The sequence below is a fragment of the Perna viridis genome, chromosome 3 (genome assembly GCF_037379345.1).
Source record: "Perna viridis isolate PV_CMFRI_1.1 ecotype Kerala chromosome 3, ASM3737934v1, whole genome shotgun sequence".
NCBI lineage: Eukaryota > Metazoa > Mollusca > Bivalvia > Mytilida > Mytilidae > Perna > Perna viridis.
In genome coordinates this window covers 6,611,981-6,635,095 of record NC_142447.1, presented here as the reverse complement: position 1 = coordinate 6,635,095, position 23,115 = coordinate 6,611,981, and the positions used below count along the sequence as shown (strand labels likewise).

The window sequence follows — 23,115 nt, the reverse complement described above, 5'->3', positions numbered from 1 at the left end:
TAACAGTTTTTCGACAAATATAGGTTCCAATCCCCAAACCCTCCTCTTAATATCCGCCACTGCTTAGGATGAACTTCATCCTATGAATTTCCCTCCCCGACTGCCTCTTTCCAAGGAGTTAAATATATTTAACTCCTTGCTCTTTGTATTGTATTTTTTAAACTGCTCAGGGGCGATGTAGGCACTTTTAAGATGAGGGATTCCTCAGAAAAAGGGAGGTGCTAAGTTATTATTTGCCATTTTTGCAACTTGTGGGTATATCCTACATTTACGACCATTTACAGAACTTTATAAAACTTTTTAATCAGATTTTTTATTTATTGTAAAAGTATCACAGTTTCTAATAATAACGACCTTTGGGAAACATAATAACACACCAACACCGAAACCCCTGGTTTGATATCTGACGTTACTCCTCTTCTATATTGTTTAAGCTTGGTCTCATTTTACCTGTTGAATATAGAAAATATATAATAACAAGAGTATTGCATAGCAAAACTATGTTCCCTACTGGCAGAAAATCTATCGTGAGAATAAAATTCAAACTTCATCCTTAATTTGTTCACAAAAAAATTGCATCATTTTTTCAAAGTCCAAGCGTCATAGCGAATCGATACAAAATTCCAACTTGACCTGCAACTGATAATGCTTTAAAAGCAAGAACATCAATTGAATGTCATCAAGCATGACAAAAAAGGTGCGGAAAATGCCGATCAATTAACTGACATTATGATAGGTATGCTTTTTGAAATCACGAAAGAGAAACAAAGAAACCACTCATATTTACGGAGATCAAGACACTGAATATTAACCCGCATAGGTGCAACGGAGCACCCTGGGTCTTTGCGGTACAAAGAGAATATGTATGGTGTATATATGTCAAAGGGACAACACCCCACCGGGACGAAAATTTCAGCCTAAGGCTATCCATTGGTCTTCATTAAACAAAAAAAAACATCATTATACACAGATAAAGTGAAAAGGTTGCCCCATATACTCAAGTAACTTAAAAAAACGAAACAAGACATATGCATACAAAGGCCAGACATTTCTCACTTGGGACAGGCGCAAAAAATGCTGGGGGTTAAAGTTTTTCAAAAATGGCCTTTGTAAAAAAAATATTACGCAATTAAACATACCTAAAAATCAGTTCAAAAAGGTCCGAGTCCCTTGTTACAACGGAAATAAATAAACTGAATATAAATAACACCAAGAAGTTAAATATATAAATCCTTGATAACACAAATGTATACTAAGGACTACTAGCAGTTAATTAACTGCATGACTAAATGACGTAAAACCACAATAATTTCTAACAGAAACTGGTAGGGACAAATTCCTAAATGCGTAACTAAATGCGAGACTAGGTGAACCGGTAGGGTAATTGTCTTTAAAATCACAAAAAAGCTTTCGTTTCAATTGCAGATTGAGATTTATTGGTGGAGATATCAGTAAGAAATTCGATAAACTTGTACCAAGAACGTGTTTTGGTTGAGCTGACCAGGGAATATTCAATATATATAATGCATTTATTATGTAACATACTCCAAAGCTCTTTCCGTCTTTCCCTGATTACTTCTAGTTCGTATTTCATCTTGTAGATAGACTGTAGTATTTTTAGCTTTATCTGAAAAATAATGTATTATTAACCAGTATTTGTTGCATTTTTTTTTCTTTTGTTTGTTTTTATTTTGTGCGAGTCGGTTCGTGCTAACTGTTTACAAGTAAGCATCATTGTTAATTACATTGTAGCATCAGATTTTTGATGCTGTTTTTGTTGTATTTTTTTTTTCTATTTGCAAATAAATTGTGGGTCTATTCAATAATTTAAAATTTGTGATTCGAAATGCAGAAGGTGTTGAAACCAGTACGAAAAGGCTATATAGCCTCCTTCCATTTTTAGGAGTCGAGTCCTTAACTTTCATGTTCTAAAAAAGATACATCAAGATGCTTAATCAATAAATTAATTTTGATCAGGGCTGTTCTGTTTTTCAGACTTCCCCGAGCTTTGCGCATCTTAAAAATGTTGATGATAATATTCCTTATAGAAATTAATTATATGTCATCCTCAAATAAACAAGTGGTATTGGAACTAAAGTATCGTTCTTTTTTTTTTGGTAATTATTCATCCCCTCTTCTGATAGCTCACAGGGACAGACTGATACAGGTAGTGCCAGCAGACAATGATAACTGTTTGCGCGAATTTCAGAATAACATGATTTGCGTAAATAAAATTGCCCTAGTTAGTCTGTGTAAATCTCACTTTGAAAAAAAAATATACTGATATATTTTATCAATTGTATGTAACAAATGGTGGATACCGACGGTGCGGTCCCTCTTTGCGTGGTCAGTCAGCTCAACCTCCCGGTCTTCAATTCCCCTTGCATGTGCAAGATACTACAGTTATATGCGCTGTACCTCTCTTGACCTTCTTCCGCTCTTTCTATGCGTAGTTATGGGCGACTTCAACTTTGTCTTGTCGATGATGGTCTCTGCAATATGGTTTCGATTTTCTTTGTCTGGCATACCAAACATCAAAATAGGATTTCCATGGTCTACCTGGCGGTGTTGCTCTGTCTTTTGGGTATTGTTACTTGTTACAGAGACTGTTTTGCCCTCTTGGTGAATTGGCGGAATTAAGTATCGCTTAGCTCTCTTGGGTTTATGTTTTATTCCAGGGTCATTGCTACTCTGGTCTGTCGTATTCAGTGGTTCTTTGAACGTGTAAAGTGTCCTCTTTGGGCTCTTTGTAGGCAGGTATCTTTGTTTCTCACATGGAATAACCGTTTCTTGTTCTAAATGGCCACTTATAACTTGGATATCAGGACACACTCCTATTGTCTTCTTTATTTGCCTCCCACTCAAGTCTTTCGACATGAGGGGTGACAAAAATGGAGCAGAAAACAGCCGTTTTTGGGAACTTGATGGAAGCGACATAGTATACGAATAATGGGTACCTGAAACATTTAAAGTAAGTTTTTACAATGTTATCAATCAATTAATTGTACATTTTTTCTATTGCATTGTACAAGTATAATCACATTAAATCCACACACACACTGACACCCATTCACACATACACAAATTGGTAGACAAATGAAGCAATATAAATTGTGTGAAACTGTTAACGTTAAACATAGTTTCCTTTTCAGAATACTTCAGTATTCGACTTAGGACTCAACCATGAACAGTTCCATATAGGTCCGTTTCTCAGGTACGAACGAACGAGGATTTTGGAGCAAATATCTTCACAACAGCGTTGGGTCGGTCAGCAACAAGAGATAACATTTGCATCATAGTTTACATTTTCTTAAAGTAGCAAAAAGGGTACCTATCGATAACAGAATTTCGCTTATTCTGAGACAATAACTAGACCAAGAAAACAGATAAAACGCTACAAATAATACATATATCTAAAAAACGAATACGCACAGAAACAAAACAAATGAGTAACCTGCACCGGTAGGGTAAGAGTCCTCTGCTTTTCTATCAACACTCACCGAGTTACTCAAATAATGTCAAATCCGAAAATGAAACTAAAATTGTGAACAAAACCTGTTCTTATGGTGGAGAACGAGATGATCACATCATAACAACCGATCTTGAGTTCCTGGCGTCGATTTTAGACTTACAGCAATGTAGCTTATTTGTAAGAAGTATAATGCAGTAAAAGATCCGTATAGCTTGAGCAGACCCTGGCCCAACGAATGAGAGATAAACCGAACATATATAATTTATCTTTACTTTAATTCCAACAACATCTATTTTTTTTTTACTTGTGACCTTTTCTAGAAGCTAATTCGTACCTTTCTATTTATTGCTATATATTGTAACTAAGCCCCGGACTGTTTTATTCCTTCTGTTTCAAAATAGCTATCATTAAATCATCCATTAAGAAAAAAATTCTCCATCATAAAATAGACATATAAGAAATTATCTTCACCTGACCATCAAACTTGTTAAGGGTAAAGTGCGTACTGAAAATAAAAAAAAATGATGAAATGCCAATACATCAAGTGTAAAATAATACGTTATTTTCCCTCGTTGGTGGTAACAGATGGGACATCTGAAATAACTTTTCACACGCAAATGTGCGTCAGAAGCTTTAAATAATGTCGTCAACAATCAACGGTGTCATATCTACGTATATTATTGTTGATTCAAAGTTATAATTCACATTGTACGCAGCGCTTAACATCAGTGGATCACGGAGCATGCATACTTGGGGAAAAGTACTGAGAAAATAGGATCATAAGTACTTTGAATGATGGGCTTATACATCAAATAAAAAAGTATATTTTTTTTAGTTGGCAAGAGATAAAAACTCTCCAGAATCAGAAAATAGTCATACCCCTAACTCCTTTCATCACAGATTGGCTCCGAATCAGTATGTACCTCATTTCTTGTGCATATAGTAATACTAGGCTAGCACATTTCTGGAATTAATTGCACAGTGTTTTTGTGAGCTCCGGACTTAACATTTTATGAGCATATAAGCGGTGTTACTAGAAAAGCAGAGGACATTTACCTTACCGTTGCACTTGGTCCAGGCTCCCAGTTTTTGGTGGATTACGAGTTGCTCATTTGCGCCTTTGTTATATTGGCTATTTCATGTTCCCATGATTATATTGTGTTTGTCTGTTTACAATATCTGGTCTTTATCATTATATCCTTTTGATTTCTGCTCGAATCGTAGTTCCCGGATTACTTTTAAAATCCTTCTGTATACACACAGGCCCGATTCCGATAAAAGAGGTAGACCTAAGGTAAGGGAAATAACTCTTACAAATCATTGGAACGTTTGTACTCGACATATGCAAGCATCAAAGTAGGTTGGACTGATTTCATTAATTATGTTTTAAATGAAAGCTTGGTAGGCATTGGTAAAATTGATTATGATACAAACATATCACTGATTTCAAGTTATGTCCTTTACCCTAGGTCTAACTCCTTCAGTGAATCGAAGAACTTTTTTTATAGATAACTGCTGCAAACGAAATGGTGAACGGTAAAACGGGCGTATGGACTATAATTTACCCATTTCCAAATATGCCAAATATGAGTCAGATTGATGCATAAGATATAAAGCAGAAGTCACTGAGGAACACGGTGAACACGAAATAATATATTACAATACAAACATTTCAAGAGGTCTAGAGTTCAAAAACAGATTCCTAAATTATATGTCCTTATCAGTTTGCATCCATTCTCAATACTTTTGAAAGGGTTTGGACAGATTTTTTATCAGTAACCCGATAAATTTGGATGACTCGAACGGACAAACATGTACGGCATTATGTCTTATTTACTGATAACTACAACCAAAACACTCGTATATGTTGCTTTTGCAATCAGCACGAATTTCTAAAATACTGAACTACTGCAATATGATGAAATCGAGTCATGTCGACTTGATGCTAAAGTGTGATGTGTACCATTTGGCCATACAAGTAGAAGGCCCTACAAGTTATGTGTCTCATTGTAAACTCAAGCAGTATCACCAAGTGGAATGGGTATTTAAAAAAAAAAGTTTAGATTTTTATCAGTATATATGATTAACAAGTATCACCAGAGACCTATCACGGAAGTTTTTACAACGGGTACCAATTATATTTAAGCCCTAATATTAATGCCTGCGCAGTACAAAATCGTTTATATATTATATTTAGTTTCTTTTTATAAGGATCCGGAGGTGAAACCAATTTTGAATATATAAGAACATCAATTGTAGGTTTGTTTCACCAAAAAAAAACTTCCTGATTACCTTTCCATCATTCAAAATCCAAAAAGTGCCATCACTGACCTTATAATGCATTCCAATTTCATTAAAAAAAGACCTAATAGATTTGTTTCATTCACTTGACTGTAGTGACTGAGTGGAACTCTCGATCTATGGGTCTTATTTTAATCGGATTGTCATAATTCTGGTTCAGTATCAATTTAAAGTCTACTAGTATAGTTCAAAAATTTTAGGGGTCCAAAAACTCGGAAAAAAATATCGACTTTATAGATGCTTAGCAGACGACTGATCAAAAGAATTGGTTCAATGACTATATTTCTACTATAAACAATATTGTAAGAAACGACAATCATTTAGGGTCAAAGCCTTACCAAAATTAGCCTTGTGACGGTTGAGCAGATATATCCTTTATGCAGAACTGAACATTGTCAACTTTGAACTTCGACCTATCTGACGTCATCAGAATATGTGTTGAGTAACCGTTCCCGATTGAGACTAAAATTTATAATCAAAAACATGTTGTGAAATCAAGAAGGCGGTGTCTATGGAGAACATGTTTAAGGATATATCTTCGTATAATTGTCGGACAGTTTAAGTTGTTAAAAAGGGATTATTAATTCAATTTTCTAGTGTTTTCTGTACGTGACGTATGTCAGCTGAGAGCGCTTGAGTCCACAGGATGGGTGAAACAAAGCCCAAAGTTGTGATAATCGGGGCTGGGATCTCTGGTATAGCTTTAGGGGATCACTTAGCAAAAAATGGATTTACAAACTTTGTTATTCTTGAAGCTTCAAATAGGACGGGTGGTAGAATTTACACCGTCAATATTGGTAAGTTTCGAGGTGAAAAGTGTGTCATGGGCTGATTTCGTGATAGCTTTCTCTATATTTCTAATAAAATTTGTTAATTTTAGAATATATATTCCCCCTATGTAATAGTATTATTATTTTTAACCTCATTGACCTTTAATTATACTTCAATTTCTTTATTTTCTAAATTTAGTGAATTTGTATGACCTGACGACGCATCAAATTTTTGTGAATGGTTGTGTGAAGGTCGGAAAACTAGGACATTTACGTCTGGGTGTAAACCAATCAGACTTGTACCTAAATATAGAATTGATGGGATTGCCTTCGACATTACCCCCCCTTTCATTAGCCCGTGGGTATCGTCAAACATTCACCAGAGTGTCTAATCTGTTTCTCTAGTTACAATTGTTAACCAAATGAAATATAAAAATATTAAAAACAAGACCCAAGACAACAGGATTTATTGTTCTAAATTATAAAACAATTAAAGAAAGAAACGTTTCTTTTAATCAGTTCTTTACAATGTTAATAGTATGTTTATTAGACCACATGTTTACACACATAACGTGTTATGATATGCCACAGGCAGTCCTCTCATCACATCATGTACAAAAAAAAATGTACACATATATTTCACAAGTTTGTTCTTTCTTTTATACCCAATGGTGACAGGTCATATAAAATATCAGAACAATGTATCATTTTTGTTCACTTTCATATGTTATGAGCCATTTGATTCTAAATGAAAATATATTTCAAGGTACAATGTACATATTTCCTTTAATTGATGTACAATTGTACATGTACATGATATAATTATCAAGTTTTTTTTCCTGATAATCTGTTACTTAAAATTTGTTTCATATTGCATGTAGTTTGTACATTTTTATACAAGTGTATAATTAACTGGTTCAGTGTATATTGTATCTTAAAATTTTGAAAGTTTTAAATTGCAATAAGTTCCAAGAATACAAATTGTTCTCCACCCACAACACTATTATGTCTTATTAACACCAGTTAAAAATCATAACTTCTTTTGCAATTAAATTTTATCTGTACAAAATGTACATGTACATTGTATGAACATGAACCACTTGATCCAATTATACATGTACATTTGTACATGTACTGTACGTGATGTGCGAGTATGATAATGAAAAAAAATAAAAAAAATGTAATGAACATTATACATGTATCAAAATGTTCAAAATGAAGATAGGAAAAATAGCACATCAACTAAAAGATTCAAATTCAATATCCTAATTTTACTATTTCAGATAATGAAGGCCATAAGGCTGAAATGGGGGCTAACTGGATTCATGGGATTGAGAGGAATCCAATTTTCAAGATAGCTGATGACAATAACTTGTTAGAACTTAGACATGGAAATATAGGTCTTCGTCATAAAACTACATTTAGAATGGAAAGTGGTGAAGAAGTGACTGAAAAAATTGTTAATCAAGTGAACTTGGCATACGGACAGTTGATAATTCAGGCTGAAGATTTTTATCAAAGTGGTATACCCACTATGGAAGAAAATGATAGTGTAGGAGCATTTCTTGAGCGAGAGTATGAAGATACATTAGAACAATATACAAACGGTGATCGCCATATAAGAGAACTGCTATTTGATCAGCGGAAACGATTAGAATGTTGTATATCAGGCTGTGATTCTCTTACAGAAGTTTCTCTAAGTGAGTTTGGTAGTTACGAAGAGCTGCCAGGTGTTCATTATACAATTCCACCCGGTTTCAATGCAGTGTTAGAAATCCTTAAAAGCAACATCCCAAAAGAAAACTTTCTATTCAATCATCCAGTCAAGTGTATACAATGGAATAAAAATTTTCCAGATCCTCAGAAAGACAACTATGAATGTTGCGTCGAGTGTGAAAACGGAGAGAAATTCTATGCAAATTATGTAGTAAGCACTGTTTCACTAGGTGTATTAAAAGCAGCTTGTGATAGAATGTTCAGCCCACCATTGCCTAAACTGAAACAAGACGCAATAGAATCAGTCGGTTTTGGGATTGTAGACAAAGTCATTATAGAGTTTGACGAGCCCATAACAGAACCTGAATTGTTCCGTGTGGAACTTGTATGGGACAATGATCTCATTGAAATGAATGATCTGCGACACACGTGGTATCGTAAAATTTACTCCTTTGAAGTGGTTCATGACAATGTGTTAGTTGGTAAGTTTTAAAATTGGACTATTCACATTTACAGTGTACATTGTACATGTAATGTATTTCATCATATGTTCATTTTACATTTACATGCATTGCACATATATTAAACTACATGTTGTACATTCATACAGCAGTGGACACGAAATAGGTTCAGGGACTCCAGGACCAAATCTCAAATTTTGTACTTTTCTCCAACATGGTCAGCTAAAAAAGTAAAAAAATACTGCTGAACCGAAGGCATTTTTACCAAAGATTTCTTTGGTCCTGTGGTATTTCATTTTTACTGATGCAGCTGTACATGTATATGTACCTATTTTATTGATTAATGAACTTATTTATAATTTCACAAGTGAAAATTAAATGTCTCAAAATTATGAAATTTTTAATTTTGAAATAGTTTCAAGCTAGGTAAGTTTGCTATTATGTGTTATGCTGAAATTAAATAAAGAGGGTTAAGTTTTGCGAAATTCAGTTTTCATGAGTTAAATCTCTTTCTCTTCTGAGTCCATATGTACACATATGTATGTTGTACAAATGTATTTATTTATCCATGATGAGGTGTCATTGATATTTCAATTTTCAGCGTTAACAAGGAAGATACCAATATTTAAACTGGTTTAGAATCACACTCCATTAAAGTGATATCACATCATATGCGTACTGTAGTTGTACATAATCCTTTCATTTAATGAATTATAAATCACGTGTTTCATGTCACACTGTGACAGTGTGCTCCCTCCTACAAATGTTATTGCATGTACAAATGAAAATCCATAATTGATTAATCAGAATCAAGACTCTTTTTTTTATCGCTTGGATGGTCGAACAACTTCTGTTGTTGATACTCAACCATGGCCATCTGACTGGATCCTGTCACTGAAGCCTTATAAGATAAACAGCTGACTTACTGTACAAATGTTTGAATTACCAGAGGTATGAAAACAAACTGATAACAGGAAAAACATACATGTACATATGTACATGTAGTTTTTGTCTGGATTAGTGAAATTTTATTCTGAAAAAAATAATGGATCATCGCTGGAATTTAAAAAATCAATCGATTTTTGATTAAAATCAATCATCAGAACATCACCAATGAAAGCAGGTCACATGTACAAGAAATATACACATCATTACATTAGCCCATATCAATTTTTACTTGCGCCGGGCTTCAGGCTAATAAGTGGCTAAAGGCGAGCACTGCAGTAATTCATTTACTTTTTTCATCAGCCCTTTCATAAATTTTGGTGAAGGTGGGAGTGGATGTGTGTACATTGTAAATGGCCTTAAAGTTGACCATTCAGAGTTCAAGGAAATGAACTGCATTTATTGGCTGAATGTTTTCTGCCAAAATGGCTTAAACTTTAAAAGTACATATTAATAATTAAGCACTACTTCAGTAGACAGTTTTTGTGTAACTAATGCCTCGTTACTAATCTCGGTCATTTTATGAGTACAAAATGGATCATTAATTCTCCAAAGCTTTTAAAAGATCTAATTATATTCTACACTGATCTGTGTAGATTATTCAGCATCTTTTGTGGCTTTCTATTTTCAAGGAGAAAAATGAAAGTCATTCATATCTGCTTGAAATAATTGCTCACAGCAGACATGCAGACAAGGAGACAGAGTCAATTTAAGGACAGTGATAAAACCTGGAAAATGAATTGATCACAAAAGCCTGAAAAGGCCTTTGAGTTCACTGTCCGGTCATTCAAAAGTCATTGGGTCAGTTTTAGTCTGATTTATTGATTTCCAAGGCGCGGCACATGGTAAAGTCATTTAGGTTCACTCATCTGCACTTTATGTAAGATCGGCCATTGAACTCCTTCACCATCATGCAATGACAATAATTGAATCTGCTTTAAAAAAAATCATGCTACATTCCCTAGATAATCTATTAAATGGTTATTTTACTTTAATCCATGTAAATTTAAATAATTTAAATGGCAGATATCAATTGAAAACCTGCCTGCACTTTGCTTGTCTTTAATATTCTTTGACATCTTGGCCAGGGTCATCCACCTTTGAACATCTTCTATTGAAATCTGTGAGAGAGGTTGACAACCTCCATACAGTTATTTGTAAAACATATTCTCTGGCCGTGCAAATTTCTGTATGAATATACTAGTACATGTATTCAATTCTGTTCTCCCATTTTTATTTCTAAAATGTACATGTAAGCTGCACTATTATACATGTACAAATGTTTGAATATTATTTTCATGTAAATACATATAGTGAAAATGTATCACTTCTTTGTACAGTGTACATGCTACTGTACACTGATTCATGAACAAATGATGTTTTTTGATCCAACAGCTAAGAGTCCAAAAAGGTTTTTGAAGTAGTTGTCATGTTGATGAAAAATTGATTGGTGCTTGCATGTTTCGTTGTACATTTCTATATGTGATTGGCCAATTTTTAATTAGCTCCATTTAGAAAGACTGACAGTTCATTTGTACATCAGTACTTTAATGTAATAGTACTGTTCAGGTAAGTACAAATATGCATATGCATATACATACATGTACATGTATGTTGCCTTGAATACATTATCTTATTAAACTTATATCTAATAATTGTTCCATTCACTATTCAGTAGTTGCTTGTACAATGAATCACCAAACACCACTTCTGTTCAGATGACCTTTCCAGAATGCTCTGGTATTTCCTTTTACATAATGCTTGCACTATCAGAAAAGTTGAAATAAGATTGACTGATCAGAAATGTCAGCTGAAGAGAAAGTAGAATGGAGTGTTGCTACATGAAGTTTCAACCTGCTGAAAAGGAAAAGAATAATTAGGCCAAGAAAAAAAAACCCTTTGTTTCTGCAAACATGCTCTAAAAAACTAGGGTCGGTAGGTGGGCAAAACTTCATTTTTTTCCCATGTATTTTACTGATTTGTCACATGTGTTGTAGACACATTCAGACTTAACTTGCTTGTAAAAAATGGTAAAAAAACAAGTTATGGGTAGGTACCAAAAAAAAGGGTCTTTAGGGTTAGCAGGACCATAGTAAATGTTTTTTTTTTATGCCTTAGTAGGTCTAATTCTAACTACTGGTAACAGCCTTACATATACAATGTACATGTACATGTATGTGATCATTTTAAGGTTCACAAATGAATGAGAGTATTTTGTTTTTTTTAGGCTGGTTGAGTGGGAAAGAAGCATTATATATGGAGTCATTGACGGAAGAACAGATTGGTCAGGATATAGTAGAGGCATTAAAGAAATTCCTTAACAAAAAAGACATTCCGCAACCCAAAAAAGTTATCAGGTATGTCATACAATGATACAACTCTAAAAAGTTTCTGGTACATGTACATGTATGTTATAGGGTAACAATCTCCAAATTTTTTATAGGATTACTACATGTAGATTGCAGGGTGTTATGCATTTAGTACATTGAATATTGTGAGAATACATGTACATGTGTATATACTACATCTCATGTGTACAGTGTATTTACCTTTCCTGTTGTTGTACTAGTGATAGGATGGTTCTCTTTGGGGAAACCAATTTTCACCGATTACTATGAAATTACTTTATTTTGTTGATATCAATTTTCGTGGATTAGGGAATATACACAAATTCATGGATTCTTGAATGCGTGCTTTTGAGGTTTTCAGAACACACATCAATGGGAATCCTTTCTTCATTGGGAACCAAATTTTGTGGTCTAGCTCACACACAAAAACCATGAAAATGGTTACTGCCACAAACAATAGTACTTTCACAGTACATATGTACTTTTTGTAGTAGATCTGTTATCCACCAAAGTTGTATATAAAATGTCAAAGGAGTAAAAATTTGTTTACAAAAACCTTGAAGTACCATGTACTGTATTTCTTGAAAAGTACAACTATTTTGTAGCTTTGAATTGTCATTGGATTGCTTGAGATGTTAGATTATGACTTGTACTCGGCATTGGATTGCTTGAGATGTTAGATTATGACTTGTACTCGGCATTGGATTGCTTGAGATGTTAGATTATGACTTGTACTCAGCTTTGAATTGTCATTGGATTGCTTGAGATGTTAGAATATGACTTGCTCTCAGCTTTGAATTGTCAGTGGATTGCTTGAGATGTTAGAATATGACTTGTTCTCAGCTTTGAATTGTCATTGGATTGCTTGAGATGTTAGAATATGACTTGCTCTCAGCTTTGAATTGTCAGTGGATTGCTTGAGATGTTAGAATATGACTTGTACTCAGCTTGAAATGAATGACATCTTGAAGTTTTTACAAATGTTTTAAAGTACCGTGTACACTTGTACATGGTACTTTGAAAAATGTTGTATATGGTACATGTACCTGTTCATTCCCAATCATTTTGATTAAAACATATAAGTGCTTAGTCATAACCATGTAAAGTGTATTTCAAAGTACATTGTATGTATAATGTATACAATATAAATACTGTATGTTCTTTGAATTTGAACTTTTACAAGTTTGAATGTCATTGTTGATCAATATCACAGGAGCTAAGTAAACACGTTTTATCAATTAAGTACTTACCTATCTAAGAATCAGGCAAAATGTGTATAAGGTGTGGCACATGAAGTAAAAATACACAGATTTTATTTCATTATCCAAGTATTTATACCTCATAACCTCAAGAAATTACTGTCAAAGTGTTTGTAAAAGTTGCTTTTTTAAGATATTGATAGTTCAAATCTAGTTGAAATGCACTATGGAAAAATGGCGGAAAAATTTTTCGAAATTTTTTTCCTTGTACATGTATAAGCAGTAAAAAAATATTTACCTCATCAATGCTTTAGGATAAATTTAAATAGCTTTTCAGTTGTTTTCAAGATGTATTTGAATATATTTGAGGCCAAAAAGACCAAATTGAGAAAAATTAATGTGCCACTCTTGTGCCTGATTCTTACACAGAAGTACTTAAAATTCATGAGGTAACAAACATTTTCTACTTGTTAGTTCATTTTGGTTTATTTGACCAGAAAACCCTTAGTCTAAGATTTGAATACTGTTTTACTTTTCAAGCTTCAAAACAACTTCATTGTTATTCATTATAAATGCCTACATGTACATCTATGTTTAATTTAATTTTTTTTTCAAATTGTTTACTAGTAAAGAACATGTCAAATGTTTTCCTGGTTCAAAGGCAAAAGATAAACTCCCAGGATGTTTTTATCTGAATTATTTGTTTGAAACTATGAATGAATGTTTAAAGTCATTGTTTGTGGTGTGACTGATATAGTGTAGTAAAACTTAGTAACTTAGTAATGTAAATCTCTTTAACATTCTTAATAGGCTTGATAGAAATCATCTCCTAGGTGCGGCACATCTAGAATTTGAACCCTTTGAACTTTATCAATGATATAAATTTAAATGAAGTCAGACTACAGGAAGTTCTATGGATTTTCCTTTGTTTAATTGTTTTGCTACGTCACATTTCTCCCTTAATATTGGATCTTTCATTAGTTGGAATGTGTGTACTGAATTTTAAGTCTGATCTCTCTATGGCATTGAATTAGTCAATATGGATAAGTGATTAGATGACATAAACTTTCAATATATGAATCACACAAGTTCTGATATTTATAACAAATGTGCTAGAATGAAATTGTATCGATAGATAAACTGTGTGAATCAGAAGTTTATTTTCAACCCAGAAAATAGCAAAAAGTGCATGATTCATCAGTATTTAAAATATGCTGGAATTTGCTCCAATTAGCCATTGCTATGCCTGTCTGTCAGTATCTGTCTTAGCCAAACCTCTGATTTTCTCAAGGTCTTTCTTGGGCTTTCTTTATGTTCTGTTTGATATACTAGTAGAAGTAGCACTTCTTCAGTTTGAAATGTCATCAGTTTGAGTATTGTTAACAATATCAGTAGCATGTAAATTTTGTATGCCTCCAACTCCGTTATTGTTTGAAATGGTATTTTGTTCTCTCAGTTCCTGTTTGAAAAATTGTACTTTTTCTGCCTTTTAAAGATACTTGTACAAAATGTTTCTCTGTTAAGAAAATACCAAATTTTGTTCAACATTTCCCTTAAGCAACACAATAAAAAATTGTTGACAGTAGGATTTCCTGAATTCTGAAAGCAGAGAACAATCTAATAGATAATGGGTGAAAAATTATCCCTTCCTTGATAAAATTATGTTTTAAGGTGTTAGGATTTTTGAAAGGATTCAATAGTAATAGAGTAGAATAAAGGAAGGTAATTGTACAGTTTTATCTCCATCATGAAAACAGACTTCCTTGATCATGTTGACATGAGAAGGTGTACATTTAGTACACAAAAATCATCATTGGGACCTATTACAACCTGATTTACCATGAAATAGACAAAGTGCGTTGTTTGTACTTGTCCTTCATAAAGACATCAATCATTTATGTCCTATATGCTAATTATATATTTAGTAGGCTACAGGTAGGGTAGCTCTGGAAGATTGGTGTTGTTAGATATTGGAATGGATATGTAGATTGGAGTCTTGGAGTGGGGTCTGGGTTGTTTTTTGTTTTTTTTTAAGATGTGTACATTTATATTTATGTTTGTCATAAATACCCTTGAAATTTGTAAGAGACTTTTTAGAACTATCACAATATCAATTTGTTGAGTACATGTATCCATTTGTGACTTCCTAATTTGACTGCCTAATAACCTGGGGATACTATAATCCAGATTATTATTCCAAATGCCTGAATCCATTCTACCATAACCAAGTCATAATGTAAAAATGCCTGAAGGATCTGATTTCATTGGGTTGGATGTACAGATTTGTCATTGAACCGTCCTTCATCCGCTTGCCATGGTTTAGAATATATTGTGAGGAGGGAGGTGTAACAGTGGCAGCCAGTTGTAATCCTAATTATGTCATGAATTATTGATGGTGTATTTATGTCATGAAAAACAACCTTTGTCTGTGTGCTTTTTCATTCAAACACAGGTCTAAGTCCAAAACAAGTCATAAGAAGTATATGCCACTATGTTTGATCTGTCCAGTAATGACAGTTGAATTGGTTTTAAAAAATATTACGGAACACTATTGATTACATAGAAATTTGTAAACACCTGCTGCAGTTGCAACAAAGTTTATTGAGCACTATGAAACAGCCATCTGCCGATGCAGACTGAAAATGTGTAATGAAAAACGTCAATGAATTACTGTTGCATTACTACACCATTTCGTATTGACTTGTACAAAATCATCAATATCGTTAATCTTTTCATAATACCGGTATTACATAGAGGAAAACTATGAATCTCCTCAGTGTAATCAATTGACTCTTTTTTATATTTCAAAAGGGCATTTTTAATGTAAATCAAATAGAAATGAAGTGTTAAAATGTGAAATGGACAGAAACAAAAGCATGTTAACTGTTTTCTGTTTTCATCACAACTTATTTGTGTGTTCTTTTACACCATGTACAAATAAGCGAAAGTATCAATGTCTGAATTTGAGACTGTTCTTCAGATTTCCTTTATTTAGATGGCAGAATTAGTCTACCAGACATATTCATGTCTTACTTCAGGAAACCGTGGATGTCTATTAACTAGTACAGTTACAACTTTTGGTCTGTCTCTCTATGTATGTAAGACAGTAAGCCTTGAACTCACAGGTGTAAATTTTAAGGGTCACTAGTACTTGTAAAAAAAAATAGCCTTAAAAGATAAAGTTACATTTTGTAGGTAAAGGAGAAAATGGCCGTTAGGCCATATGACCATGTTGATAATCTAAGTTTAGTGAATGTTTTTGGGGTATTTATTTTTATTCGATTGAAATCCTGATGTCTTGTAAATCTTACAATTTATGGTACATTTTCAAGCCTTCCTCTTTTTTCTAATGCTCACCACAGATGTTAGTTCCTTTCAATTTGGCCCCGTGCAGGTCCGGGTGTTAAAAGAATAGGCCTGCAGCAGCGCTAAGCTTGTCGTAAAAGGCGACTACATAGTGCTCAGAAACCTAGCCGGGGGCTAGGCGCTCTGCCCACAGAGCAACTGGGATGTATGCCCCAGGTGGTGGAATGGGGTACCCCTGGCGTGTTACATGCTGGGGTTGTCAGGCTATAATACGGAAAACCTGACCGCAAACCATAGTGGTGCGCCGTGTTGGGAAAGATGCCACGTTCCTCGCACGTTAAAGAACCCTGCTGTGGTATTCGATAGGAGTAGGAACCTTTGCGCTCCGCCACAGGAGGCTAAATTGCCCGACCTTACCCATCCCCCTTTTTCCAGTGGCAATCAAAATTTATCGACCCTATTATCCTTGTGACCCATCCTTTTTTTTCATTTCATGTTCATTTTATCATCCATTTCATGTTCATTGTCTGAATATAGCTGAAATATTGCTGCTCGGACGTTAAACCCCAACAAACAAACAAACAAACTTTCAATTTGCCTAGAGTAAAACCGAGTCCGATCTTTGTTAGCCAGTGTTAAAGGAAATATTTACTTGACACCACAATAAACTTTCACTGATCAATCTATATGTTTCAGAAGATCAAATATGTTGATCTATAGAAAGTTCCATTTTTTTCATTAAAATAAACTAAGAATGAGTAACTTGTTATTTAAAGGTTACATGTAGTTGACCTAAATAACGGGAAATTTAAAGTTGAACAGAAGTCTTACAAAACCATTCCTGATTAATGAACTGGGTCATTTGGCAGAAGAATTTTTTCTTTCTTGGTTCATTCACATTTAAATCTTTGTCTTAGGCCAAAACAAAGTAACAATCTTGTTTCCTACTACCAGCAAGAATAAAATAGGGTAGGTACAAGTAGGTAGGGAAATTAATTATTTTTCAAAAATATTTTATGTTGAGTTAGTGGGGAAACAATCTAGACTTTAACAAGTGTGAGTCAAAATGGCCACAAAATGTTTAGGGTTTGCACAAAAAAATAAGGTAGTTACATTGTAGGGTAGCAAGAAACAGACATATAATTTTTTGGGCCTTATTAACTGTGTTTGGTTCAGACTATTTACTGTTAACCTAGTGATAATAGCTTTTAAAAAAGGGACTACATGTATTACACCTTTAAGTTCAATATCTAAGGATTGAACAGCTTTAGTTATTGGCTTTGCCTTAGAATGAAGTTGAGAATTTTGATGTGTTCTGTGCATTTGGCTTTGCATCTTGGCATGGATGGGAAAACCCTGAACTGAAGACAAATCCTAAAGAATAAAAAAAATCATAGTCTTGGGTCATATTATAATCAAAGTCTTTTAAAGCAGGTTATCGCTAATTACAAGTGGTTGCTAAAGGCATGTTTGAATGTATCTGACATAGGCATGCACTGTATTCAAGGTTGAAGAAAATTTGCATTAGCTACACTGTGAAAGAAATATAGACATAGACACATATTGTGACTAATGTCCAACGAAGAGGCCTTCTTTAAAATTCATACACCACACCGCATGTCATTACCAAAATACTGATTTGCACCTTCAAAATTGTTGCCTTAGATGATAATGCTTGCAAAAATTATATATGGAAAAACTCTCAATTTATCAGACTTAGTTCACCTTTTTTATTTAAATACACCATGTTTGAGCAATAAGATAAGTTTCATAAACGTTAATATGTACATGTATATTTGGTCTGGAAAGTCATGAACTGCCTGCATGATCTGTAGAATAAATACACAAGCACTTTTCTTTGTGGAGAAACCCAAGGTAATGTTTACGAAATCTAATCTTAAAGTATGAAATATCTACTTGGGTTATGAAAATACATGCACCTTGGCATCAATAAAGCAGTGTCAGGAAAGAGTGAAGACCTAGTTTCTTGTTTCTAGATATATTTTTTAAAGATGTGCCAAAATTTAGATGGTTTGACTTACTTTTAAATTGTTTTTTTTTTTTTAAATTGAGAATTGAATATAAATCATTAGAAAATTTTATATAAAAAATGCTTTGTTCTCTAAATGTTCTATAGTTAGTGCTGCTATTTTACTGTTTCTAAATTACATCTTTTTTTCTGGTCAACTAGAAGACTTCAAATTCATCAATACTGTGCATGCAGGGCTTCAATTTAGTGTGGGTCTGAATTCCTGCTCCATCAGGATGATAAGCTTCTGACCTTTGAAATTTCATTTACTATTACTTGTGTTAGATCCTAGATCTTCAAATTTTTTCATTGACATTTGTATTGAGGACTTGGTTTTTCCTCAGATGGGCCTTTGATTTTAAACTTGGAAAAGTCCTTGACTTTCCATTCTTTGAAAGTTAATTTGAATCTCTGGCGTACAATTACTGAGTAGATGTAGGAGTTCAAAGTTAGCTTCTAAATACGATAGACTCAGAATCAGTTGAAATATAAAGCTCCTGGCCCACCTACTGAAAATTATAAGTTGCAATTCAAGCATCTGTAAATGAGATGATACTCACTGATCAGGTATCTCGGCTGAAAGATCCCCTTGCAAAAAAACCTGGTCATGAACCTTTAAACTTGATTAAATTGAACCCCTCATCTTAAATGTTTAAATTTGGATAAGTAATGATAAAAGCCCAGGACTGGCAAACAAAAATGTTCAAAATAGACATACCGATCTTTCAAAATATCTTTTCTATTTGTGAATATGTTTGACATTTTTCATTACAATGCTAGAAAATTGAATTCTTGTCGATACATATACCTGAAATGTTCATCTGCAGTGCATTTCAATAAAAAATATAACTCAGTTTACCAAAATGATATGAAAAATAGTGTGTCTATCCCTTGATTTTGATGTTACAAAGACAATTACATTGTCAAAATGATGTGTTTTTCATTCCAAATTTAACCTACTGCCTGATTCTTACAGAAACCGATGCTTAAACATTCTATTTTTACTAATACTCTGTGTTAAAAATTCTTGACACTTGTAATGGTACTGTATACAGGCAGCACTTTCCTGTGGTAATTCAACCATGAGCTTGACCTACTGCTTCAGGCAAGTAAGACATTAAATGTAAGAATTTGGCTTGTTAATGTGACCAAACTATGCATGTACATAGGCTTTCCCTTGAGGCTTGAACCATTCATCATAGGTCAGTGTTATATTTAGCTGAGGCCAAAACATTCAAACTGTCTGATGTCTTGTTGGAAATCTGAATATGAATTAATATGAACTAGTCAACAGTCCTGGATTGCTTGTCAACATTTAAGAGAAATCTGAGTATGAGTAATGTGCTTATAGATTTGTAATCGCTCTATTTTTATCAAGTTATACATATCTTATTTAGTGTCCCCTAGTCAATGAATGAATGTGTACAGTTAGTGTATTTTTTATCCCCCTCCCCACCCCCACCCTATCTCCCAACCACTCTGCTTTGAAAGATGGAGGTAAGTGTTGATTGTTGTAACAGTCTTTCCATTTGATTGTTTTAATCTTTCATTACAGTTTTCTCCACAACTTTTTATCAAAGCTACTTGCTACCTTTGGGATTAGTGATTGTTTGTTGTTCTGGTCCATTGCTCATTCTCCACTAGTGACTTTGAGGGCTAAAGTTTATACAGTAACACAGTATTACGCAGCAAGTTCTTTCCTGACTAGATTTTCCTATTTTAATTGACTATCAGTGTACAAGTTTAGTATATTCAATGAAATCACTGACTACCAAATTTCACATGAATGCTTTTCTTATGCAAAAAGGTGCATTAACTAAGTGATAAGGGTCAGACCTTTTTCTTAACCTGTATTACAATAAAATTGTCATGACATTAATCGATATATGGGTACCAGCATATTAAGAATATTAAATTTGGGTTATCTTAATTATTTAAAGGCCCAGACCAATCTATCACTTTCCATTTTAGGCAGTCTGACATGAGTTAAACTGTTTTGCTAATGTATTGAAATTTGTATCCTTTTTTTAGGGGAGGGGCAGTAGTTTGGAAGGAAGCCATTTTCAGGATTTTCAAAGATTTTTACAATCTGAAGAGGCCATTTGTTAAGAAACCATATTAACACATAGTTTTCTTTTACACGAAGGGGCCATTTCTAGCCAGAATGGGCAAATAGTCCATGGCCTTCCAAACCAGGGGAAGGGGTCTGACATTGTTCCAGTGATAGGAACTGAAACTTTTTTGTTCAGAAGGTTTATTAATTTGCATATGGTTTGTGCATAAGTCTCATATAGCATTTAACCCCATTTTTTCTAAACCTCACACCTTTTCCTTTTTTAGCTTCAGAATATGAAGACAATTTTTTTTATTTTGGTACTTCAATCTCCTGGACCTATTTGTTAGAAAGATCTAATGTATGATAGGAATAAATCAGTCTTTACTAGATAGTCAGTGGTGAAAGTATAAATACATTGAACAAGTGAACTCTGGACAGTTTCAATGCCAATGAAAGCTTTGAAATTGCAGGTGTCTATATTAGAAATATATGAGCAGCTACCCTGCAAACAGTATTTCACAGAAATTCCTGTGAGTTGATTTGAATTAGCTTCAAGTAGGTGTTTTGGTATACATGCATGTGTTCAAATGGGTGTACCAGGATCTGTAAACACTTGAAGATTTTTGAACAAGGAAGGAAAATGCACTGTTGGTTAGGAGCAGTTCTTAGAAGATTATCTTTAATCTGGAGAGTGCAAACAACAGTCATTTTGAAGACTAGAAGTCTGTTGACTTAGTCTGGCGTGAGCCAATCTTTGGTCTATATTGGGTTTGGTCCATTAAAAAATTTTGTTCTTATGTGAAACAAAGATCAAAAACAAGTTGATAGTGTTTAATTTATGTCCAGAAAACCTTTCCTGTTTAGGACAGTTAAAAATTTATTATATGTAGTAAATAAGTTGAATTGTTTTGACACCTGAAGACATTTAGAACTTAAACTGTGATCCTTATTCTACCAAAATATTCCTTATAATGAAAAATTTACCCATGTCTAAAAAAAGAGCATTTCTTTCCCTACCACCATTGTTATGATCCTCGCTTTGCAGGAGGTACATGATATGTAGCCATGGTGTCTGTCTGTCTGTTCATGCAACAACTTTTTCATTTCAGTTTTCTCTGCACCTACTTTTCCAATTCAGACTAAAGTGGCATCAACTTCCTGTTGGATGACTGATTATATTTTCATTTTGAACATATGGTTCCTGAAGGGGTGGGGGGGGGGTGGGGAACGAGGGGTATCCTTTAGTGAGCTTTACTTCGAAATTTTCTATCTTTACATGCATACATTCAAATGAAATGTATTTCTTGCCTGGTTAAGATAGCAGTTAATTGTAAATCTTGGAAAAAAAGAAAGTACAGGCTATGAAGAAAAATCTATAGATCTTACTTGATGAACTTTTTCATTGGTTGTGGAAAACATTCCTAGATAAGAATGTAATTATACCATTTATTGATTGATGGTGATAAGATAGATGAATATTGTAACTAAATATGCTTTCTCAAGCTGAAGTAATTGGTTGTTACATGTATAATACATTCATTTGTTCTCTAAAAGGTCCTCAAATGATGGATATAGATTTTCTGGTACTGTGATGAAGTCCAACTAATTTGGTTTTTGTTGAAAATTTGAAACTTATAAACAGACCTTCATGTAGCTTTCCACTGATTACTGGAGCTTGTTCACACAGATGTATGTTAAATAAGGAGGCAGAAGCTTAGATACATTTTATACACCCTTTTTTGTGACTGGTGTCTTATGAAACTTTGGGTGAATTGTTTCTTTCTATTGATTTGAGCTCCCTTTCAGTTTTTAAAGTTTTTTGTTTGAGTTGTGGGACTTTACAGATATAATTTTTTTTCAATTTCGTACTCTTAACTAGAAAACACTTACAGCAATGTATATGGTGATTTTCATATTTTTCCAAAGAAAAGTGCTTATGATATATAGAAAATGTGCCTACATATTAAAAGAAGTAAACTTGTACTTTATTGTTTTCAGGTTAAGGCCATGTGCCTCATTTTTGTTTACAGTAGGCCCATCAGTACAATAACATAGGTAAAACCTTGCTTGAAATAGTATACAATAAATATAACTCAAAGGGGAATAACTTTTATAACTTAAATGATTAATGTTTGTATGATAATCACCTGTACATTTCTTAATTAATCATTGTGTGTCCATCTTTCTTCCTTGACAAATGTTGGTCTCCTCCTGTTTAACAGTCATTGTTTTCTGAGGTTATTTATTTGTGTTGAGGTCAAGGTAGAAAGTTTACTTATTATGCCTACTTTAGACCTAGAGTAAGGCCAAAACAAGGTAAAAATCTGTTTCTTATACATGACCAACTTACTTGTAAATTAGTATCAAGCTTTAAATTTTGTTGTTGTGCAGACGATTTTTTTCCACTCTTTAGGGGAATTCTGCTATTTCAAATCCAGTTTTTACCGTTATGATACCTTTTTTTACTGTATATTTACTTCAATTTGGCCAATTTCCACTTTCTTAAAATCAG

The 23,115-nt window shown here is 33.6% G+C and overlaps 2 protein-coding genes across 3 annotated transcripts in view; one reads left to right on the top strand and one right to left on the bottom strand.

Moving 5' to 3' along the window:
- Positions 1-297: 297 nt before the first annotated feature.
- LOC148620824 (uncharacterized) lies at positions 298-6,187 on the bottom strand. Of its 2 annotated transcripts, XM_088574654.1 has the most exons (5): positions 6,112-6,186; positions 3,807-3,977; positions 2,419-2,957; positions 1,546-1,627; positions 298-450 (listed from the first exon to the last, which is right to left on the bottom strand). In XM_088574654.1, exons 3-5 carry the CDS (start codon positions 2,935-2,937, stop codon positions 410-412), a joined length of 642 nt encoding a protein of 213 aa, XP_088430780.1. In that variant the 5' UTR covers positions 2,938-2,957; positions 3,807-3,977; positions 6,112-6,186; the 3' UTR covers positions 298-409. The 2 variants fall into 2 exon arrangements, with proteins under 2 accessions (XP_088430780.1, XP_088430781.1); XM_088574655.1 differs by lacking the exon at positions 3,807-3,977 and having other exon boundaries at positions 6,112-6,187.
- Positions 6,181-23,115, top strand: part of LOC148620823 (spermine oxidase-like) — a 40,302-nt gene continuing 23,367 nt past the window's right edge. The window contains exons 1-3 of the mRNA XM_088574653.1: positions 6,181-6,570; positions 7,827-8,741; positions 11,893-12,022. Coding sequence (XP_088430779.1) covers positions 6,420-6,570; positions 7,827-8,741; positions 11,893-12,022 — 1,196 coding nt within the window. The 5' untranslated portion in view covers positions 6,181-6,419. The remainder of the gene's footprint in view (positions 6,571-7,826; positions 8,742-11,892; positions 12,023-23,115) is intronic.